At 38.1% G+C, this 20,801-nt stretch overlaps 1 protein-coding gene across 3 annotated transcripts in view; it reads left to right on the forward strand.

The window, feature by feature from the left end:
• The window catches only part of ZMPSTE24 (zinc metallopeptidase STE24), a 35,647-nt gene extending 15,290 nt beyond the window's left edge, over positions 1 to 20,357 (forward strand). For 2 of the 3 annotated variants that reach the window (XM_049878909.1, XM_049878908.1), the window contains 5 exons: positions 576 to 717; positions 6,361 to 6,545; positions 12,703 to 12,807; positions 15,392 to 15,535; positions 18,639 to 20,357. In XM_049878909.1, the coding sequence (XP_049734866.1) occupies positions 576 to 717; positions 6,361 to 6,545; positions 12,703 to 12,807; positions 15,392 to 15,535; positions 18,639 to 18,863 (801 nt within the window). In that variant the 3' untranslated portion in view covers positions 18,864 to 20,357. Of the gene's footprint in view, positions 1 to 575; positions 718 to 6,360; positions 6,546 to 12,702; positions 12,808 to 14,981; positions 15,371 to 15,391; positions 15,536 to 18,638 lie in introns of those variants that run through there. The other variant, XM_049878910.1, reaches the window with a different exon arrangement.
• Positions 20,358 to 20,801: the final 444 nt, after the last annotated feature.

Consider the following 20,801-nt stretch of genomic DNA (forward strand, 5'->3'; position numbering starts at 1 on the left):
AAGAAGCACTGTTTCAACCAAAGTGTACAGTTGGGAACTACCGGTAATTGATTTAGCAGACAAACCAGCCATGTAACAGACAGCACACAATCAAGCTCTAGGAGTTCTGTTTTAGCAAAGACTTCTCCGAAAGGGAGAATTACAAGTTAGGATGGGCTTAGGAAATGTCAGAAATCTCCAAAATAAAAGCTATAGTTTTGAAAGGACCATTTGACTTTTCAGTTATTACCACAAAGAGATCTTAATCACTGTTAATAGAATTATCTCCTAAAATAAAATTCAGGTTTACTGTGTTACTCAAGTACTCAATTTAATTCATCAGACAGATAATGAGCACTTGTTAGATGCCGTTGAGTCAGTTCCGACTAATAGCTACCCTGTGTGCAAACCGAAGGAAACACTGCCCAATTCTGTGCTCTGTACTATTTGGGGCTGGGAGTACCAGAGTAGATAAGATAAGGTCTGTGTTCTTAAGGATGGGGTAGACAGTTATTTTCATATAGTTAATCTGTGTAATAATAAGTAGTTTTTCTTTAAGAACATATTCATAGATTGTTCTCACATTTACTTTTCAGGTGCTTGTCACAATCTATGCAGATTATATTGCTCCTTTATTTGACAAATTCACACCTCTGCCTGAGGGAAAGCTGAAACAAGAAATTGAAGTAATGGCAAAGAGTATTGACTTTCCTTTGACTAAGGTATATGTTGTTGAAGGTAAGCTACCTGAGGGTAAGAAGGTTTTATTTAAGTAGTTTATTTGCGTACTTTATTCTTAGAACATGTTTTAGTTATCTACTGCCTCTATAACAGAAATACCAAAGCGGGTGGCTTTAACCAATAGAAATTTATTTTCTCACAGTTGAGGAGGCTAGAAGTCCTAATTCAGGTTGCTGGCCCTAGGGGAAGGCTTTCTCTTTGTTGGCTCTGGAGGAGGGTCTTTGTCTCTTCTGAGCTTCTGCTCCTGAACAATCTTCATGTGGCTTGGTATCTCTTTTCCCCCATCTCTGCTCTGCTCCCTTGTTTAATCTCTTTTATATCTCAAAAAAGATTGAGGATACACTCTATACTAATCCTGCCTCGTTAACATAACAAAGACAACCCATTCCCAGATGGGATTATAACCACAGGTATAAAAGGTTAGGATTTACAACACATATTTTGGGGGGATATAATTCAATCCATAACAGAGCATAAATGATGGATCACCTTTTTTTTTTATTATGTAAAGATTAGGATTTTACATTTTGATTTTTAAAGATTTATAGGAATCGATGACATCGTCCAGGGATAGAAACTGGTGGCCTGATGCCAAATCCTGCTCTTGCCTGCCTGCAGCTGTATTTGGTTGGCTTCATAATATTGTTTTTCATTTTTGGCCAAGGCCTTTATCACTTCCTATTTTATTTTGTTGCACATTAGACTGATTTATTCACTTTCATTACCTGCCTGGCACCTTTAGGTAATAGAGTTGGACTCTTAAATAGTTAAGTTCCATTTAGGACTGGTTTGGCTTTGTCTCCTCCAACAAAATACCCAGGGTTCTGGGGGACTCAGATTTCAGCTGTAGAAGAGTTATACTCTGCTTTTTTGATGATCGCTTTTGAGAGCTAAGCTGTCTCTTAACTTGCATAAGACTACTAAAGTTTCAAGGAAAGCTTCAATGATGTAGAAAATTGTGGTAAGGTACCATGAATTCTAATTAATAAAATTTGTATAAATGATGGTTCTGCCTTTGCCACTGCCTAGCTGTGGGATCTTAGACAAATAGATCCATTCACTCCTCTGGGTTTCAGTTTTGCTTCCTCTACATCACAGATGGGCAGATTTTTTTTTTCTTTAAAGGGCCAGATAGTAAATATTTTAGGCTTTGTGGGCTATACAGAGCCTTTTGCAACTATTCTACTCTGCCATTGTAGTGCAAAAGCAGCCATAGATAATACATAAACAAATGGCTGTGTTCCAGAAAAACTTGATCTGCAAAAACAAGCTACAGGCTGGATTTGGCCTGCAGGTTGTAGTTTGCCAACCCCTGCCTTTAATCTAAAAAATCTACCAGTGTGAAGCAGCATATTTGATGAAGGAGTAAAATCTGAGAGGTAATTGCATGATCAGGGGAGAACAGAGGTGGTCATAAGTGGAAAGAATGAATTAACAGCAACTAGAAATTTTTTTTTAGAAGAGTATGGAAATCTCAGACATTTTCTGGCTTCTGGGGGTGTAACAGCCCAACTAAAGGCACAACTGAAATAGCTCAACATTCTACCAGGAATTGGTAGATGAACAAGTTAATTCATGATTACTTCTTCAGCCTCTGAAATCACAGCTCTGTTTTAGATAATATTAAGTTAATAGCACACTTATCAATACAACAGAACAATCTCTAAGGGGGTTTTACTGAAGGGGCAGCCTGAGATGCTGATCACTTAAGATATATTCAGATAGCATGAAACAACAGATAATGATATAACAGTAGAGAGATGTATACTATTTTGATTTTGGATGAAATAGAGAAGGCTTTATGGAGGGTCACGAAATGAGCTTTATGGAAAATCAAGGTTTGAGTAGGTGGAGGGTAGCATTTCAGAGGTCAGGCTTTAGGGTCAGATAAGCTTGGGTGTGAATCCTAGCTCTGTTATGAACTAGCTGTGTGACTTTGGGCAACCTTTGCTAAACAGCATTTTAGCCATCTGAAATGTATGCTTTTATTGTAGGTAGTAATAGTAACAACTCTCAAAAGTATTTTAAATAAATGAGTGTTGTTACTAACAATAGCAACACACATTACAGACTTGTAAATTTCTAGAAATATTGTGCAAGTCCAAGATTTCTGCTTTAAAAGGAATCAAATTGCAAGTGCTTTGCAGAGAATTAAACTAGTATAATGTGATGAAGAATGACTGAGTGGATACTTTGGATTGTCAAGGAAGATCTCTGAGCAAATGACATTTAAGCTGAGACCTGAATGAAAGGCAGGCGCCATCCATGCTGAGATCGGTGAAACACCTTCCAGAGCTCAGCATATTCAAGGAACAGCAGGAGAGTGGCGTGAGATGAAGCCTGGGATGTAAGCAAGAGTCAGATCATGTAGGCAGGGTAAGGAGCTTGGATTTTAAGTACAGTGAGAAAAGCCACTGGAGATTTTAAGCAGGAAAGCAATGTGGTCTGGTTTGGTTTTTAAAATATCATGAGCTTCTATATGGAGATTGTAGGAAGAGGCAGGAATAGAAGCAGAGAGGACACTTGCAAGGCTTTTGCAGTAGTCCAGGTAGGAGATAATGGTAGCTTAGACTGGGACAATGATAATTGGATGGAGAGAAGTGGATGCATTTGGGATATATTTTAGAGGCAAAGCTGGTGGGATTTGCTAATAGATTACATGTGAGGGAACAAGGGAATGAAAGAAATCAAGAGTAACTTCTAAATTTTTGGTCTGAGCAGATGGATAAATGGTAGTTTACTGAGATGGAAAACTAGAGGAAGAGCAGGTTTGTGGGGGAATTTAGAGTTTTGTTGGATGTCTTATATTTTGAGATACCCATTAGACATTGTGCCAGTCAGGATTCTGCAAGCAATAGTTAGTTCCAAACTGTAGAAACCAACTGTGGCTGATTTAAGCAGAAAAAAAGTGCTTATTGAAACAATATTTGATAGCTCACAAAGTTGCCAGGAAAGTTAAGTTCATCAAGCTTAGAAAATGGGCTGTTTCAAAGGGAGACTAGGAACTCAAAATCATACTGCAGGACCAGGCTGGTGAGGATACTGTTGCTGCCTCTCAAAACAGTGATTCAGCCGTTTGCAGTTCTGCCATCCCTGCTGCTAACACCCCTGAATTAATTCCTCACTGCTCTGCTTCTTCATGCATTTAGCCACCTCTACAGAGTCCTGTGTGTGCATCAGACTGACTAAGCCAGGGCACAAGCCTGTGTCGTAGCTGCCAGCAGTGCTGGGGAAGCAATTTCTGGCTTTCTTGGCTTCTCAAATGAGAACTGGTCCCTCACAAGACTTACATGGTATCATATTTCCTAAATTCTGAAAGGAGATTCTGATACTGGGCAGGAAAAGAAACCATACACAAGCGTGTAGACAACAAATATGCACTCTAGACACCCATGTAGAAATGTCAGATAGGCAGTTGGATACATGAGTCTGGATTGTAAGGAGAGATAGAGCTAAAGGTAAAGATTTGGAAATATTTGGCAGTTAGGTGGTGGTTAATGCCATGGATGAGAGAGCACTTGGAGAAGAGAAGGCGGCCCAGGTCAGAGTCAGCAGAGGAGGAAAAGCCAGCATTAGAGGCTTGAGGAGGAGGGACAGCTGAGGTTGGAAGAAAACAAGGAGAGTGGTGTCCGAAAAGCCAGGAGAAGAACACGTTTTTAAGGAGAAAATAGTGAACTGTGTCAATGCTGCTGAGAGGTTAAGATGAGATATTACAAACAAAGGATGAAAACAGGTGGCAATGCCTTGTATTCACCTAGAATATTTTTATTTTCAGAACTCTCAAATACATTATTTCATTCCTCAAGTGCTATTATTACCGTTTAGTAAACAAGCATTATTCAATATATACTGTGTGCCATACAGAAAAGCTTATCCAAAAAGTTTACAGTCTAGCGTAGGGACTCTAAAATTTTAGTGAAGGTAAGACTCCCTGGAGAGTTTGTTAAAAGACAGCTTCCTGGGCTCCATTCCAGGTGTTTCCAGTACCAACTTCCAACAAACAGCCCTAGGTGATTTTGGTGTGGGCCTACTTGGATCACACTTTTGAGATACCCTAGACCTCAGAATGATACACAGCTTTCCAGACCCTAAGGGCCTATATTACTGACAAAATCAGACTGCATGTTTGGCTTTAACTTCCAGGCAACCAAACCAAAAAATATAATAATAATAATAAATAAATAATCCAAAAAAAAAAAAAAAATACCCCACTGCCATCGAGTCGATTCCGACTCATAGCGACCCTATGGGATGGAGTAGAACTGCCCCATAGTTTCCAAGGAGCGCCTGGCGGATTTGAACTGCTGACCTTTTGGTTAGCAGCCGTAGCACTTAACCACTACACAACCAGGGTTTCCAAATAAATAATAGCTACTATTTTTCAAGGCCTTATTATATTTTGGAGTCCTGGTGGTGCAGTGGTTAAGAGCTTGGCTGCTAACCAAAAGGCTGGCAATTCAAATCCAACAGTTGCTCCTTGGAAACCCAGTAGGGCAGTTCTACTCTGTCCTATAGGGTCGCTATGAGTCGGAATTGACTCGATGGCAATGGGTTTGGGTTTGGTTTTACTGTATTCTAGATACAATGCCAAGTTCTTTAATTTAGAAATATGAATAAATACCAAATCCACATTTTCTGTGAGAAACTTCAAATTCTCAAAAGAAACAAATATTTTATTATTTCTTTTCTTAAAAAGTATATAATAATAATAGTTTACATGGACCAGGCAGTATACTAATTGCTTACTTAGAATAGCTCATGTAGTCATTAATCAAAGTGAGGTAGACAGCCTTGTTTCATAAACAGGAAACTAAAGGAATTAAAGTTTCCTAGCTTTATACAACTAACAAATGGCAGAGCCAGGATTTGAACCCAAAATCCTGCTCTCGATGACTATACTCAACTCACTGTACATTGTACAACATTTAGAAAATAAAGGAAAATATAGAGTAGAAAATAAAAATCAACCATAGTTTAGCCACTGTTAACCACTGTTAAACATTTAGATATGTTTTCTTCCAGTCTGTCTTTTTTTTTTTTTTTTAATAACTTTAGCTTGTTTCTGATTATATGAGTAAATAGGTTTATTTTAACAACCTTGGAAAAGAGAGAAAAGAATAAAGAAGGAAACAACCTATAATTCTGGAGCCCAGTGATAATCACTTTAATATTTTTATGTATTTCTTAATAGACTTGTTTTTCTGCATAAATACACATTTTTTTCTTGACAGTAATGGAATCTTATACTCACAGTTTTGTATCCTTCATAGTATATTGGTGAGCATTTTCTTATCTTGTTAAAATTCTTCTGAAGTGTGTTTTTTTTTCTGGCTGCATAAAATTCCATTTCATAGCTTTACCACAATTTAATCACTCCACTACTGTTGGATATTTAGGCTTTATTTATTTACTTATTGCTATAAATAAGGCTGTGATGAGCATAAATATTTGCTGGCAAGGCTGCAGGAAAACAGATGCTCATCACTGGTAATAGTAATTTATGTTGAAACGGTTTTTATTCAGGTATTAAAAAACTTGAAAATGTTAATGTCCTTTCCAATAAATTAATTTCTGGGAGTCTCTTCAAAGGACCCCAAACTTTTTAATTATTCTCCATGCTTTGAATTGTCTTTTCCTTAGGATCTAAACGCTCTTCTCACAGCAATGCTTATTTTTATGGCTTCTTCAAAAACAAGCGAATAGTTTTGTTTGACACTCTGCTAGAAGAGTACTCTGTATTAAACAAAGACATCCAGGAAGAATCTGGCATGGAACCCCACAGAGATGGAGAAGGAGACAGTGAAGAAATAAAAGCCAAAGTTAAAGTGAGTTCTTTTCCTAAGAGACTCTGGCTTGGTTTTTATAAACAGTTCCTACGACAACTCAGAATAACATGAATTTCTACATAGTGGATGTCAAATTCAGGGAGACTATCAAGTAAAAACACCATGCCAACTTTATAATTCTGGTATTTGGATGCGATTACCACTATTATCACATGCTAATAACTACCTTAAGCAAGACATTTAAATTTCTCAGATTTTTTTTGTGTGTGTGTTTGTGTGTCTGCAGAATAAAGATGGTACTTCTCCTCCTGTCCAGCTTGGTGTTTTGAGGATCAAATGAAGCAGTGTATGGATTTTATAAATGCAAAAGTGCTTCAGAAAAGTAGAAGCTGGGTGGTATTTCTGTTCTTTTATGTGAAATTAGGTATGGGACGAAAAGAAAATCTAGGTCTATGTAACAATCTTTCACAATTAAGCAAGATCTTTAAGTTCTTTTCATTCCATATCAACATACCTTCAAATGTGACTCCTGTGTGCTCCAAATAGCTTCCTAAACCCAGATGTCAAACCAAGAGACAGAAGTTTATGTGAGCTATCTAATAGAGAATTGGATGTTTTAAAAAATAATTCATAGTACAGATTAGAAAGCAGATAACGCCTAAGGGCTGTGTTATTTTTATAAAATGATATGTAATATCTGCCCCCTAGTAGTGAAGATTAATGAACTGGATGTAAAATACCTAGTACATAACAGTGTCTGGTACATAGGCCATTAATGAGTAGGAACTATTATTAAGCAAAATTATGTGTTATATTTTTGCTTATTACTAAAGTAATACATATTCACAATAGAAATTTTAGAAAACATCAGTAACAAAAATCATCAGCAATCCAGCTGCCCATAAACATCTTACTATATGTATTTCTAATCTTTCTAAACTACCATATTTGTCATCATTCTTCTCTCAGCAGATATGTGGAATGTTTCCAATTTTTTGCTGCAGTGAGTATCTTTGTAGGTGAACCTTCAGGTGCATCTTTTAATTTTCCCCTTAGAATAGATGTCTATTAATTGCTATGTTAATTCATTACTCATTAATGGCTGTTCCCTGAAGGTACAAGTAAGTATGTGTGTGTGTTTTGGCCATTGAAGAAACTACGTTAGTTACCTGGTTCTTTGGTCACTCTACCAAATATCCTCTGACCCAAACTCTAAAATTTAAAAAAGATATGTAAAAGGATATTTGTTATAACTTTTTCAGCATTTTTAAGTGTTTATAATGAGAGGATTTTTCAAACTAGTTGATAATAATGCCAGAAGAGGTGTTGAGAGGTGTGTGCATGTTGGTGAATGAATGCGTGTGTGCAGATATGAGTGTGTATAAGATTAACATGTTCATTGTGCCTTGGCACTGTCTACATTGAATCTGGAAAGTTTATAAGCAAAAAGTATTTTATTTGGCTTTGTAAGCATTATACCTCATCATTTATATGACCACCAACCATTTATGTTTTAATTTTTTTGCAGTACTATAATAAAAAAATTATAATTTAATAATATATTACTAATTGTATATGTGTGAACTAAAAGTGTTTAGTTGATTTATAATTATTGAATAATTTACTTTTAGCCTTCATAGTTTGTGTAAAAGTTGAAAGCACAGGTCTCTGGCAACAGGCTACGTGGCTTCAAATCCCAGCTTCTCCACTTATTATCTGTGTGGCAATAGGCAAATTAGTTAAACTCTCTGTGCCTTGGTTTCATCTGTAAGCTGGGGGTGGCTGTGATGTATAAATGAGATAATAAATATAAGATATTTAGCACATAGAGCCTATGTTTAATAATGTGTTAGCAACTTTTGTTATTTTTTTTTCATCATTCCTGTCCCAGTCTTCATTTGTATTGAAGAAAAAAAAAATTATATGTATTTCTCTTTTTGTATGAATTGGTTTGAGAAGTTACACTAAAATTAAGAAAGCAGAGCTCCAATAAATTTTAACATTGATTTTTATGTATTAAAATAATACAAGCACATTGTTTAAAATTTCAGAGCACAAAAAAGCTTATAATAAAATATAGCAGCTTTCTGTTCTTCACTTCCCATGCTTCCCATCCCCTGCCAGTCTTCTCTCCCCAGATTTCAACTTTCAGCTCCTTCTTCTGACATTTACACATGTCTATATTTCTAAATAATATATGTATACTACTTTCTATTGGCATTACCTACCAACCTTCAGTTATGGTAGATGAGAATTTAACTCTCCTCTCCTACCATCTCCTCTGCTTACCCTTCCCCCAAATTCTCCCAACATAGTCTTGTTACAATTTTTTGCTTAATCAGTGTTCTGTGTTTACATTCTTGTACCTATGTAATTATTATTCACTGCTGAGCAAGCTTAAGTGTCCTCCCTCCTATTTAATAATTACTTTGGATTTATTTTTTATTCTTAGTTTTCTTTGTACCTTTTTGCTAATTCTCCCTACAGCTTCCAGTAACTCTCAAAGTAATTTTCTGTAAGGTTAATTGCGCCATCAGCCTTATCAATTTCAGTCCCCTGCCTTAGCCCTCCCACCTCTGGGAAAGATCTGTATTCTTTTTTTCTTTGGGACAGTTTCTCTGTAGTTCCATTATACAGCTCTCACCTGAGACTTCCCTGTGTGATCATCCTTGATATTCCTTTTGCTTTTCTTCTAGTTCCATGTTTTCCTTTTTGTTGATTTATTCTCTTCTCTAGGTGATGTACACCTTCCAGTAGTTTCATCAGGTTAAAAAGATGGTACAGTGACAGAAGGAGCATGATGATGGCAGCCTTCAACAGGCTGTCTTTTAAGGCTCACTGTTTAAATCTGGATGGGTTACTCTCTGTATCTGGTATACAGTTGTCATTCTAGGGTTACCCTTTACCGTTATCCTAGAGACTCCCTTCATTTCTTTCCTGTATTGAATCTCCTGTGTTCTGTGTTCCATATCTCCCTGTTTCTTGATTTATCCCTTCATTTTGGTAGGGGATGTCCTCCAGTATCTTCCTGAGAAGCATTGCATAGTTGATAAATTTGAATTCTGAAAATATCTTCACATCTGAAAATCTGCTCATTCTTCTGTCACACTGGCTTGCTACTTTGGCTGAAGTGTACTTTGTCTTTAGGATTGTGAAGAAGTTGTTCTCTTGTCTGCTTGCTTTCAACTTTGCTGATGAATATCTGAAGCTATTCAGATTATTGATCCTTAGTATGTTACCTATACTTTGTTCTTCTAGAAACTTGTTGAATTCTGTCTCTGGCTCAGTGTTCTGAAATTTCACCTGCCTTAATATAGATCTGTTTTCATCCATCGTGCTAGGTATGCATTGAGTCCTTTTAATCTGGAAGCTGAGGTTCTTTGGTTCTAGGAAACTTTCTAGAATTATTTTGTTAATGATTTCCCCGTCTCCATTTTTTCTGTTCTCTTTTCAGAACTCCTATTATTTGAATGTTGGATTTCTTATACAGGCCCTCTAACTTTCTTATCTTTTCTCTCCTGTCTTTTTGTTCTACTTTCTGGGAGATTTCCTCATCATCTGCTAATTCTTCTGCTGAGTTTTAATTTTGAAGCACTTTTTTCTTTCTCTGAGTTTTCTTTCTTCACAGCATCCTCTTGTTTTTCTATGGATGCAGTATCTTATCACTCTGAAGATAATGATTTTTTTTTCTAAATTTTCTACTTACATAGTTTGTTTCTTCCAAGTTGCTTTTTTTCTGGGTCTGATCTTCCATCTCAGTAGTTTACCTCATATAGCTAGTAATCCTTGGTTATCTCCTCTTTGGTAAGAGAGTGTTCCTTCTGCCATCTAACTTGGAAGTCTCAATTTTTAAAACGGTACTTCATGGTGTATGTTTTTGCATTATAAGTGGTATGTGCTCATTTATAGATAATTTAGAAAATAGAAAAGATATAAAATAGTTAAACATTACTATAGAGATAACCATTATTAACATTTTGATATACTTCCAGTCTGCTTTCTATATTTTTATGTATACATTTATACTTTAAATAATTGGAATCATATACTTAGTTTTGTTTCCTGCTTTCTTCACCCAATATGCCATTTTCCCATGTCAGAACATGATCTTTGAAAACATTTTTAATGGATTATAACATAACTGTTATTTGTATCTATACAAGCAGTTTCTCATATCAGAACATAATCTTTGGAAATATAATTTTTTTTTTAATTTATTGTGCTTTAGGTGAAAGTTTACAAATCAAGTCAATCTCTCATATAAAAAGTCATACATACCCCACTGTGCACTCCCAGCTGCTCTCCCGTAATGAGACAGCACATTCCTCCTCTCCACCCTGTATTCCCGATGTCCATTCAGCCAGCTCCTGTTCCCCTCTTCCTTCTCATCTTGCCACCAGACAGGAGTCACCCACGTAGTCTCATGTGTCTACTTGAGCCACTAAGTTCACTCCTCACCAGCATCATCGTCTATCTTACAGTCCAGGCCAATCCCTGTCTGTAGAGTTGGTTTTAGGCATGGCTCCAGTCTTGGACTATCAAAGGGTCTGGGGACCATGACTGCCAGGGTCCCTCAGCCTGGTCTTTTTATGAGAATTTAAGATTTGCATCCCACTATTCTCCTGCTCCATCAGGGATTCTCTGTTGTGTTCCCTGTCAGGGCAGTGATTGGTGGTAGCTGGGGACTATCTAGTTCTTCGGGCCTCAGGCTGATGGAGTTTCTGGTTTATGTGGCCCTTTCTGTCTCTTGGGCTCATATTTACCTTGTGTCTTTGGTGTTCTTCATTCTTCTTTGCTCCAGGTGGGTTGAGTCCAATTTATGCATCTTAGATGGTCGCTTGCTAGCATTGAAGACCCCAGATGCCTCTCACCAAAGTGGAATGCAGACCATTAATACATTTTTTTATGCCAATTGACCTAGATATCCCCTGAAACCATGGCCCCCAGACCCTCGTCCCTGCTACTCTGGCCTTTGAAGCTTTTGGTTATATTGAGGAAATTGCTTTGCTTTTGGTTTAGTCCAGTTATATGGACTATCCCTGTGTTATATGTTGCCCTTCCCTTCACCTAAAAAAATTTTTGTCTGCTATCTAGTTTTTTTTTTTATCTAGTTAGTGAATATCCCTCTCCCTCCCTTCCCACTCTCATAACCATCGAAGACTATTTAATCTTTGAAAATATAATTTCTAATGGGCTTATAATATGGCCATCATGACTTTATCATGATTTAAGTAATTATTGTCCTATTGATAAAGGTTTATATTTTTTCTAGGGTTTTTTTTTTTTAAAACGATTAATCTAGACTCTAAGCTTCATGAAGTCAGAGACCGTTTGTCTTGGTCTTGATTATATTTGTAATGCTTAACACAATGTCTGGCAGGCAGTACTGATTCAGAGAATGTTTTGTTAAGTACGTGAACCGTTTTTCACTAAAATCTGATTGTTCCCTTATGTAGTCTCTAAGAGGGGATATTACTGCGTTAAAAGATATAAAGTTTTTATTGTGCTTTAAGTGAAAGTTTACAAATCAAGTCAGTCTCTCACATATAAACTTATATACACCTTACTACATACTCTCATTTACTCTCCCCCTAATGAGTCAGCCCGCTCCCTCCTTCCAGTCTCTCCTTTCATGACCATTTTGCCAGTTTCTAACCCCCTCTACCCTCCCATCTACCCTCCAGACAGGAGATGCCAACATAGCCTCAAGTGTCCACCTGACGCAAGTAGCTCACTCCTCATCAGCATCTCTCTCCAGCCCATTGTCCAGTCCAATCCATGTCTGACGAGTTGGCTTCGGGAATAGTTCCTGTCCTGGGCCAGCAGAAGGTTTGGGGACCATGACTATTGGGGTCCTTCTAGTCTCAGACCATTAAAAAAAAAAAAAGTCTGGTCTTTTTATGAGAATTTGGGGTCTGCATCCCACTGTTCTCCTGCTCCCTCAGGGATTCTCTGTTGTGTTCCCTGTCAGAGCAGTCATCGGTTGTGGCCAGATACCATCTAGTTCTTCTGGTCTTGAGATGACATAGTCTCTAGTTCATGTGGCCCTTTCTGTCCCTTGGGCTCATAATTACCTTGAGACCTTGGTGTTCTTCATTCTTCTTTGATCCAGGTGGGTTGAGACTCGTTGATGCAAAAAGATATAAAGTTTTCGAAGGTTATTGTTAATTTATTTTCAATTTGTTCTCTGATTCAGAGTAAGAAACAAGGATGTAAAAATGAGGAGGTACTTGCTGTACTAGGTCATGAACTGGGGCACTGGAAGTTGGGACACACAGTCAAAAATATCATTATTAGCCAGGTAAGTTTGGGGTAAAATTCTTTTTATGGCATGGTAGTCAAATTAGAGATATGATGGGCATGAGAAGTAATATAATAGAGAGGTAGAGATGACTCCAGGGCCAGGCTGACAGGCTTCACACCTTGGCTCCCCTGTTACTACCGGTGCAACCTTGGGCAAGCTCCTTCACTTCTCTCTGCCTTCATTCCCTCATTGATGATAAAACCTCAGAGGTCTTTGTAAGGATTAAATGAGTTAATATATGTAAAGAGCTTATAGTAACGTTACTGTTACTAACAACGTCATCACCTTCAGAGTCACTCAGATACAGGATTTCTGAAATAAAAAAGAGCCTAATTGGACATTAGCATGCTTTTTAAAAAACTTTTTATTTATTTTTCATTTAAAAGTAGTTATATGTCCACTGAAAAAACTTCAAAAGTGTAGAAAATAACAATTACTAAGTCATGCTTCCGTTGGGTGTTGCTATTTCTAAGCCAACAAAGTAACTGCAGGTTGCAGGCTGTGGTGAAGGAGCACTATGGGTTGTTGGCCAGTGCTGAGCCTGTGTGGCCCTAACTGAGTCTTAAGTGGGTCTTTGCACCTTTCTAAAAGACAAGATGATTCTGGGTGATGGACCACATGGGAAGACTTGTGAACCTCTCTGGTCACTTTCCTGTTGCCTTACATCTTCCAAAGTAAAAATGAGTTCCTTGGCTTAAAGCTGTGCTGTATGGATACATGGTAGTGAATAAGACATTACATAAGTCCAAATTCTAATTCAAAGTAAGTATTCAGATTAATAAGGAAAATCACTGTCCCTTCCATGAACGAAGTGTTCCAGTGAACTCGGTCTAGCACAAGGTACCCCTAAGGTATGGTACCTTATCAAGGCTGGGGTTGATTGCCTCTTCTGACAGATTGGGCACTTGGCAGGAGCCAGTGGAGAGAGGGCTATGTTGTTAACTATACATTCACTCCATCCCTGTCACCTTGCCCACTTTGTTCATGAATTCCTTGACCAAATGCTGGCGTGGCTCAGGAAAGAGGCTGGCTGACATCCACAGGACAGATACCTTCTCCACCTGATCACTGAGAGGCTTCTCCATCATGGGGTCTTTTGGTGAACAAAGTATTATTACACTCTGGGCTAACTTTGAAAAGTCTTTCCGCATACCTCCTTTTCAGATCTCTTTGTCTGCCATCCTCTAGTTTGTTCCAAAGCCCTGATCATCCAGGCAAACCATTATTTGCCCGCTGCCAATGAATGAGTATAGAGCCTCAGCTCAGGCCCACTCTCCTTCCAGAGTTGACAATGAGGTATGCTACTTAACGTTCACTGTACTGAGAGTATTGCCCTTCTCCACTATCTTTCAGGACCATCCCTGAGTGGAACTATAATGCCAAAGCAGTCCACTTTCAGCTGGTACCAGTGTATTGTATCAAGTTATTTGTAAAATAGGTTCAAATTTTTTCCTCCTCAATTAAATGATTATAGAGAACTCCCCGTGAGTATAGATTGATGGAGCTGTAACAGAGAGCAGAAGTTGTAATACGAGAAGTATGAACCACCTGCTCATGTAACTTTACCCTTCGTGACCTGCTTCATTACCAGTCCTGTATACACCACTTACACCTGATGATGACAGAGTGCTTCTCAACATCCCAGTTTCCTAGCTAGGTTGATCAGCATAGCATTCAATTCAGGAGAGCGGCTCAGGTCACAGGACCATGGTGGTCAGGAATTCAGTCTTCACTAGGGCTCAAGTAGCCAACCAAAAGTTATTTTTCAAAAGGAGGATGCTTGCTTGATGAAAATGACATACACAGCTTTGCTTCAGAACCCTTGGGGCCTTCACTGTGAGTTTTCTACTGGGGCTTGCCATATTGGATCCACAGAGTTCTAAGTGCTGAGCTGCAGAGCTGCTTGTACTTTATCCTGGGTCAGCTGGAGAACCTTCTTCTGCTCTGAGCCCCATATAAGCTGGTAACTCTTTGGGTCACCTGGTAAATGATGTTGAGCAGCACCCTTAGTGGCATATGTGGCCTCCAGAATCCTAATCTGCTAAGGGAGAAGAATGGTCTGTGTTGTTCAGCTTTACTCCAAGGGGTCATATTTTGGTACAGACTTGATTTTTTTTCTCTCATGCATTGATATAGATCTACTATTTTCTTGGCCCTTCCTAACTGTTCAGTACAGCTTCAGTGGCCCTAAAAGGAATTCAGAGGGAAGCCTGTTGCTTTGGAGCCTCCACAGCAAGGCCACGTGGGAGACCTTGTGTCAGATTACGGTCTTGTGTGAACAAGGGCCCTTCTAGCCCTATTGCTGTGGACTACCTCAGTCACAAGAGGATCAACCTAAGCCTGTCCCTGTCGAAAATTATTGGTTTACAGATTGAGTGGAAAGACACTGCATATGCATATAAATTTTATTTTCCTTTCTAGAATAAAAGTGAAATTATAAAGCTACCTGTGTAACTTTTTCTGTGTAAAACCACGGTTAAAATCACACCATGATTTCTTGTTCTGCTTTTTTTGTACTGCTGTTCCCACACAGTGAAATCAGCTTGGTAATAACTGAGGAATTTTGTACCCTTCTTTCTAGATGAATTCTTTCCTGTGTTTTTTCTTGTTTGCTGTATTGATTGGCCGTAAGGAGCTTTTTGCCGCGTTTGGTTTTTATGAGAGCCAGCCCACTCTGATTGGACTGTTGATCATCTTCCAGTTTATTTTTTCGCCTTATAATGAGGTAATGTGTGATCTACAAAATGGTCTCACGTACGCCCTTGCCTATTTGAAGTCTAGAGCCTGTGGGGTGGGGAAAAAAGAAACAAACAAAGCTGTGCAGTTTCAACAGAAAGATGAAACAAAGTCTTTTAGTCCATTGGTGGACTAGCCAATATGAGAAAGTGGCAGGAAAATCCAAACCCCAATAAAAAAAATACATACCGTTAAGAAAAAGTGGAGCATTAGACTTTAGTGAAGAAAACCTAGATATCATACGTATCTCAGAGACTTTGTAGATGGAACTTAACTACTGTAGCACTAGCCTCTTGGCCCATATTCACCAATACTTGGGTGATGTGTTATTTCCCAGGGCACCTGTAACAAACTGACACAAGCTGTGTGGCTTAAAACAACAGAAACTTACTGTCTCACAGTTCTGTAGGCTAGAAGTCCGGCTTCGGTGTCAGCAGGGCCGTGCTCTCTCCTAAGATCCTTTCTGGTCTCTCCCTGTTTCTGTGAACCCCAGGTGTTCTTGGCTTGTGGCAGCAAAACTCCAATCTCTGCCTCCATCCTCACATGCTTGTCTTCCCTGTCTGTCTCTGCGCCTGTTCTCTTCTTATAAGGGAACCTGTCATTGGATTAGGACCCACCCTGTTCCAGTGTGACCTCATGTTAATTTAATTCATTGCTTCTGCAAAGACTCTATTTTCAAATAAGGTCACATTCACAGATGGGGGCTTACAACTTGAATGTATGTTTCTGGGCTACATAATCCATAACAGGTAGATCTTGTGTGTGTGAGATGACAAAGCAGATAATAATGGTGTATATGTGTGGCTAGATAAGGGAGACAGAGTTCCTCAGATTCTGTCCTCAAAATAGCCTTAGGATCCCACCCCAGACCCACTGAATCAGAATTGGGCATTTTACGTTAGTGAAGTTGAAGACTCACTACTCTGTGATAGCTCATTAGGGGGATTATACATGTGATAAAGCATGGGCTCGTGCGACTGTATGTTAAATCTGGCAGTGGCACCATTTCATGATACTTGGTAAGGCTTCCAAATTGAGCTGAGACATAAATTACAAGGATCTTAAGGTATCTCCATTTAGGAGAATTCTTTCTTGGGACAGTTGTGGAGTTAAGGTTTTAAGATGAGCTAAATGAATCCCATTTCTCCTTTAAAAAAAAAGGGGCGGGGGGAGGAAGTGGGCACTAGGAAAGAAACATGGAGAGGTAGAGGTCATATTTGTATAGCATTGTTTATGTAAACTAAAATTTTCCAGAGAACTGAGAATTATTTTTAAATTCTGAAATTTTTAATTTAATTTTAACTTTTATTGAGAATATTTATAAAATGCCTTACAATTTGTTCCTGCATTAAACAGGACACAGAACACCTATTGTCACTGTCTCCTACCACAGTTCAGCAATGTCCTGAGCATACTGAGCTGTATATACTAATAACCCCAGACTTTAAAGCTATTATGCTTTTTTTTTTTTTTTTAATGTCTCTGTCCTCACTGTCAGGCTGATAATCCTTGTTACTATTACTGTGACTTCCTGTTACAGTCATTACCCCTTTCTTCTGTAGTCTGCCGTGGACTGGGAAATGAGACAGCCACTAAGAAAGAGCTACAAGATTCTGATTGGGTAGAAGGTCCTTTTATTTGTAAGGGCATGGGCAGCGTTAGTGAGAATCCTTTGTGGCATCTAATTTGACTGTGCAGAGGGTTTTTTGTTTTGTTTGTTCTGTGTATTCAGTGGTCGAGTTCACTTCAAAAAAATGTCTAAATAATTGAGGTGTTAAGGTAATTTCGAATGCGATTAATCTGTAGAGATAATAGCAACTGTTATAAAAACCAGATAGCCCGGGAGAGAGGTCTCAAAAAGACTAGATATTTAAGCAGAAAATCTTTAGGTTTAATGCCACAGCCAAAGATGTCATGATGGGAAAGAGACATTTTCCTGGGGAAAATAGGAAAATTGCCCTGTTAGGAAGGGTTTGGAAACCTACAGCAGAGCAAATCGGTGCAGATTAATAGATGAATATCTGTATATATCTTTACTTATGTGTTAACAGTGAGATTCAAAGAATGGTTTGCCTGGGACACAAAATCAGGAGTTAAAGATAGGAAGAGAGAGAGAGACTGATTTGGTAGATTGCTCAGGACAGCTAAAAATCCATGGAACCAGTTAACGTTTCTATCCCCAAAAATATATTCAAGATTTGAAAAAGAAATTGCAGCCAGAATTCAGTTATTAGCTTTGAACGTATCTGAGAAGGTAGCAGGGACTCCCAGACTTCATTTTGAAACTCTATTTGCTAGTGGCAGTAAGAAGTGCAAATGAAAGGTTTATTGGTTTTTTATGCTAAAGTATTTTAAGATAAGAAACAGATTGACATTTAACCTTCAGTACATTAGTATAAAAAAAAAGTTAGTATGCAAAGTAATTGTTTTTCCCTCACAATTTATATTTCCAAATGAAATGTGTTCCCTTCGGAGTGGTTACACTGGGGACTGTACGCTTATGGTAGTGATGCTGGCATGGCTTAAAATACTTTGGAAAATTCTACTTTGAAATTGTTGTTAGAGGCTATGGCATATATTTTTAATATTCTCAGTGAAGACTGTCACTATCCTTTAAAGGTAGATAAGTGATCAATAGTATTTTTAAAAAAGAAAAAATAGGGTCTGAATAAAAATTATCACAACTTACCACTAAGGTGGTGTGCATGGGCCTGAAATCTCAGAGACTCTCAGCTGTACCACCTGCCAGCTGTGTGACCTCAAGCAAGTTATCTAACCTCTCTGAGCTTCACTTGCCTCATCTTATAAAATAGGACTAAGTCCCTGTGACTTGGCAGATTCTCAGAAATTGGTATTTTTTATAAGGTTAACATTCATTTGGATATGTTTCCGGTCTCTTTGGGAGAAAAAAAAAAAAGGCTCAATTTATAATATTCCCTCATAAGCCCTAAGTTCCCCAAGTGTCAGTGGTCTTTCTTTTGGCTTGTTCACTCTCTTATCCTGAGCTTAATTTCCTCTGTACGCTCAGCTCATGAGATCAGTGACAACAAAGAGGTGGGCAGTGGTTAAAACCCTTTCGTTTACTTTTCCAGGTTCTTTCTTTTTGCCTCACGGTCTTAAGCCGCAGATTTGAGTTTCAAGCTGATGCATTTGCCAAGAAACTTGGGAAGGCTAAAGACTTATATTCTGCTTTAATCAAACTAAACAGAGATAACTTGGGATTCCCTGTTTCTGACTGGTTGTTTTCAATGTGGCATTATTCACATCCTCCACTACTAGAGAGACTTCAAGCTCTGAAAAATACAAAACAAGACTGACATGTCCGGGGGCTGCCACTGAAGACGTTGCTGATTGTTTCTGTTCTGGCGGCATCTTCCAGCTCTTGATGTTTTTAAACTTTTTGTTTTTTTAAGAAAAATTATTAAGTACAGAAAAGCCCGGATTTAAATGCATTTCATATTTCATTTCAAAAATGATTTTAATAATTCATTTCTTAAAACACTGGATGAAATTTTGAGGCTTAATGTTTTTAAAAGTATCATTTTCTTTTATCTTTGAAATCTGATTCACCACCAACTTGTTATTTATTTGAGAGAATACAGAACTTGTTTATTTGCACACGTGTATGGAATCTGCATCTAAGGTGTTCGGGGGCATGTTTAGAAGAGAGAACACCACGCTGAGTCCTTTCTGAGGCAAAACATGGTCCGGATCTTTGTGCTCAGACCGAAGTTGAAATTTATTTTACTTTCGTACTGTTAATGATTAACCTGGTGAATCAGTGTTTTAAATAAGGAAGAAAGGTAATAGTTGGTAAGTGTTGATGTCATTTAAATGAAACTTGTTAGGCATATGGGTTATACTGTTTTACCAAATTTCTCTGTTCCCTCTCTTGCTGCCGATCAATCAAGAGTTTCTAACAGTGCTTTGAAGTTAGAAATTATGTATAGAATGTTTTAAATCATTGTTTCTTTCTGTTGTTGTTATTGTTTAAGAAAACCTCTGTCGTTCCACCTGATGGGTATGGTCCTATTAGGTAAACAAGTATTTTTTAGAACATTCAGCTTTTTCTCATACTCTCTTATTAATAAATTGTGCATCCCTCCACTTAGCAGAAATTGCCATATTGAACAGGTTTTGCTATTTTAAAAATGGCAGAACGTGGAAAGAAAAAAAAAAAAGCCATTTTGAGAAACAAAGATGAAATACTGATGATTCTCTTGTGATAATACAGAAAAAATATAGTTTTCTATCTCTTTCAAGGGCAGAAGAGTTTTGCTTTTTATTTCTATATTTTTTATCAGAAAGTCATAAGTACTGTTTAATCAGGTCTGGTTCTACTTTGAAAATTATAATTCTTGATATGTAGATTATTATTTTTTAATTTCAAAACAAATGTCATGAAAGATTTTCTTTCCCAGTTGTAGAAGGTGTATGTTTTGACTACTTCGAATCTCTATCCACTCCCTGAATGAGAATGTACTTCGTGCCTAGGCTCCCACTCACTGATAATGTTTACCTTCTGGGTATTTATTCCAAAGTGGGATCAACTGTGCACCCTTGGTATCTGACCATAAAGTTTTTTTGCTCAGCTGACATTTGAGTTGACATTCTTTACATTGGAAATATAATAAAAATTAAAAACCTAGTTTAGTACTGCATTATTTGCTTTCCTCAGGCTAAAAGAAGCCGTCCTGTGGTTTCACTTATCCAGCATCCTTCATCTGTGTATTCATGCCATAACAACTGCCTTTCCTTCCTACTGTGCCTTTCAGTTCTGCACAAGTGAAATATTAAAAATTGCCAATGGAGATTTAAGTACTTTGTCTTTAATTTGAGAAAATGTATGTGTCATTTGTTACCTAGATGTATTTTTGTTACCCTAGAGGAACTGGGTGCTAGTGTATGAAGAAATGACCCTAGTGCTGAGTGTTGCCAACACTTCTCCCTGCTTCACCCACAGAGTCCTCTTTAGTACGTCTCCTGTTCCACTCCAGAGCGTCACCAGTTCTTGCTGATGCTGCCTCAGAATCTTCACTTGGAACGTTCCTTCTCCGTTGTCATAACCTCAGGTTGTCTCGGGCCTGCCTGGTCTGCTTCAGCTGCCTCTTTGGTCTTCGTTAGACATGGCAGCAGTAATTAGCTTCTTAATATGTGACCATTTTGACTTAGTCACCTACAGTTTATGGATGACAGAGGCATAGGAATAGCCAAAAGGAGACTGGTAGGTTCCTGAGGTACTGACCAATGAGGGG

The sequence above is a fragment of the Elephas maximus genome, chromosome 3 (assembly GCF_024166365.1).
Source record: "Elephas maximus indicus isolate mEleMax1 chromosome 3, mEleMax1 primary haplotype, whole genome shotgun sequence".
NCBI classification, from domain to species: Eukaryota; Metazoa; Chordata; class Mammalia; order Proboscidea; family Elephantidae; genus Elephas; species Elephas maximus.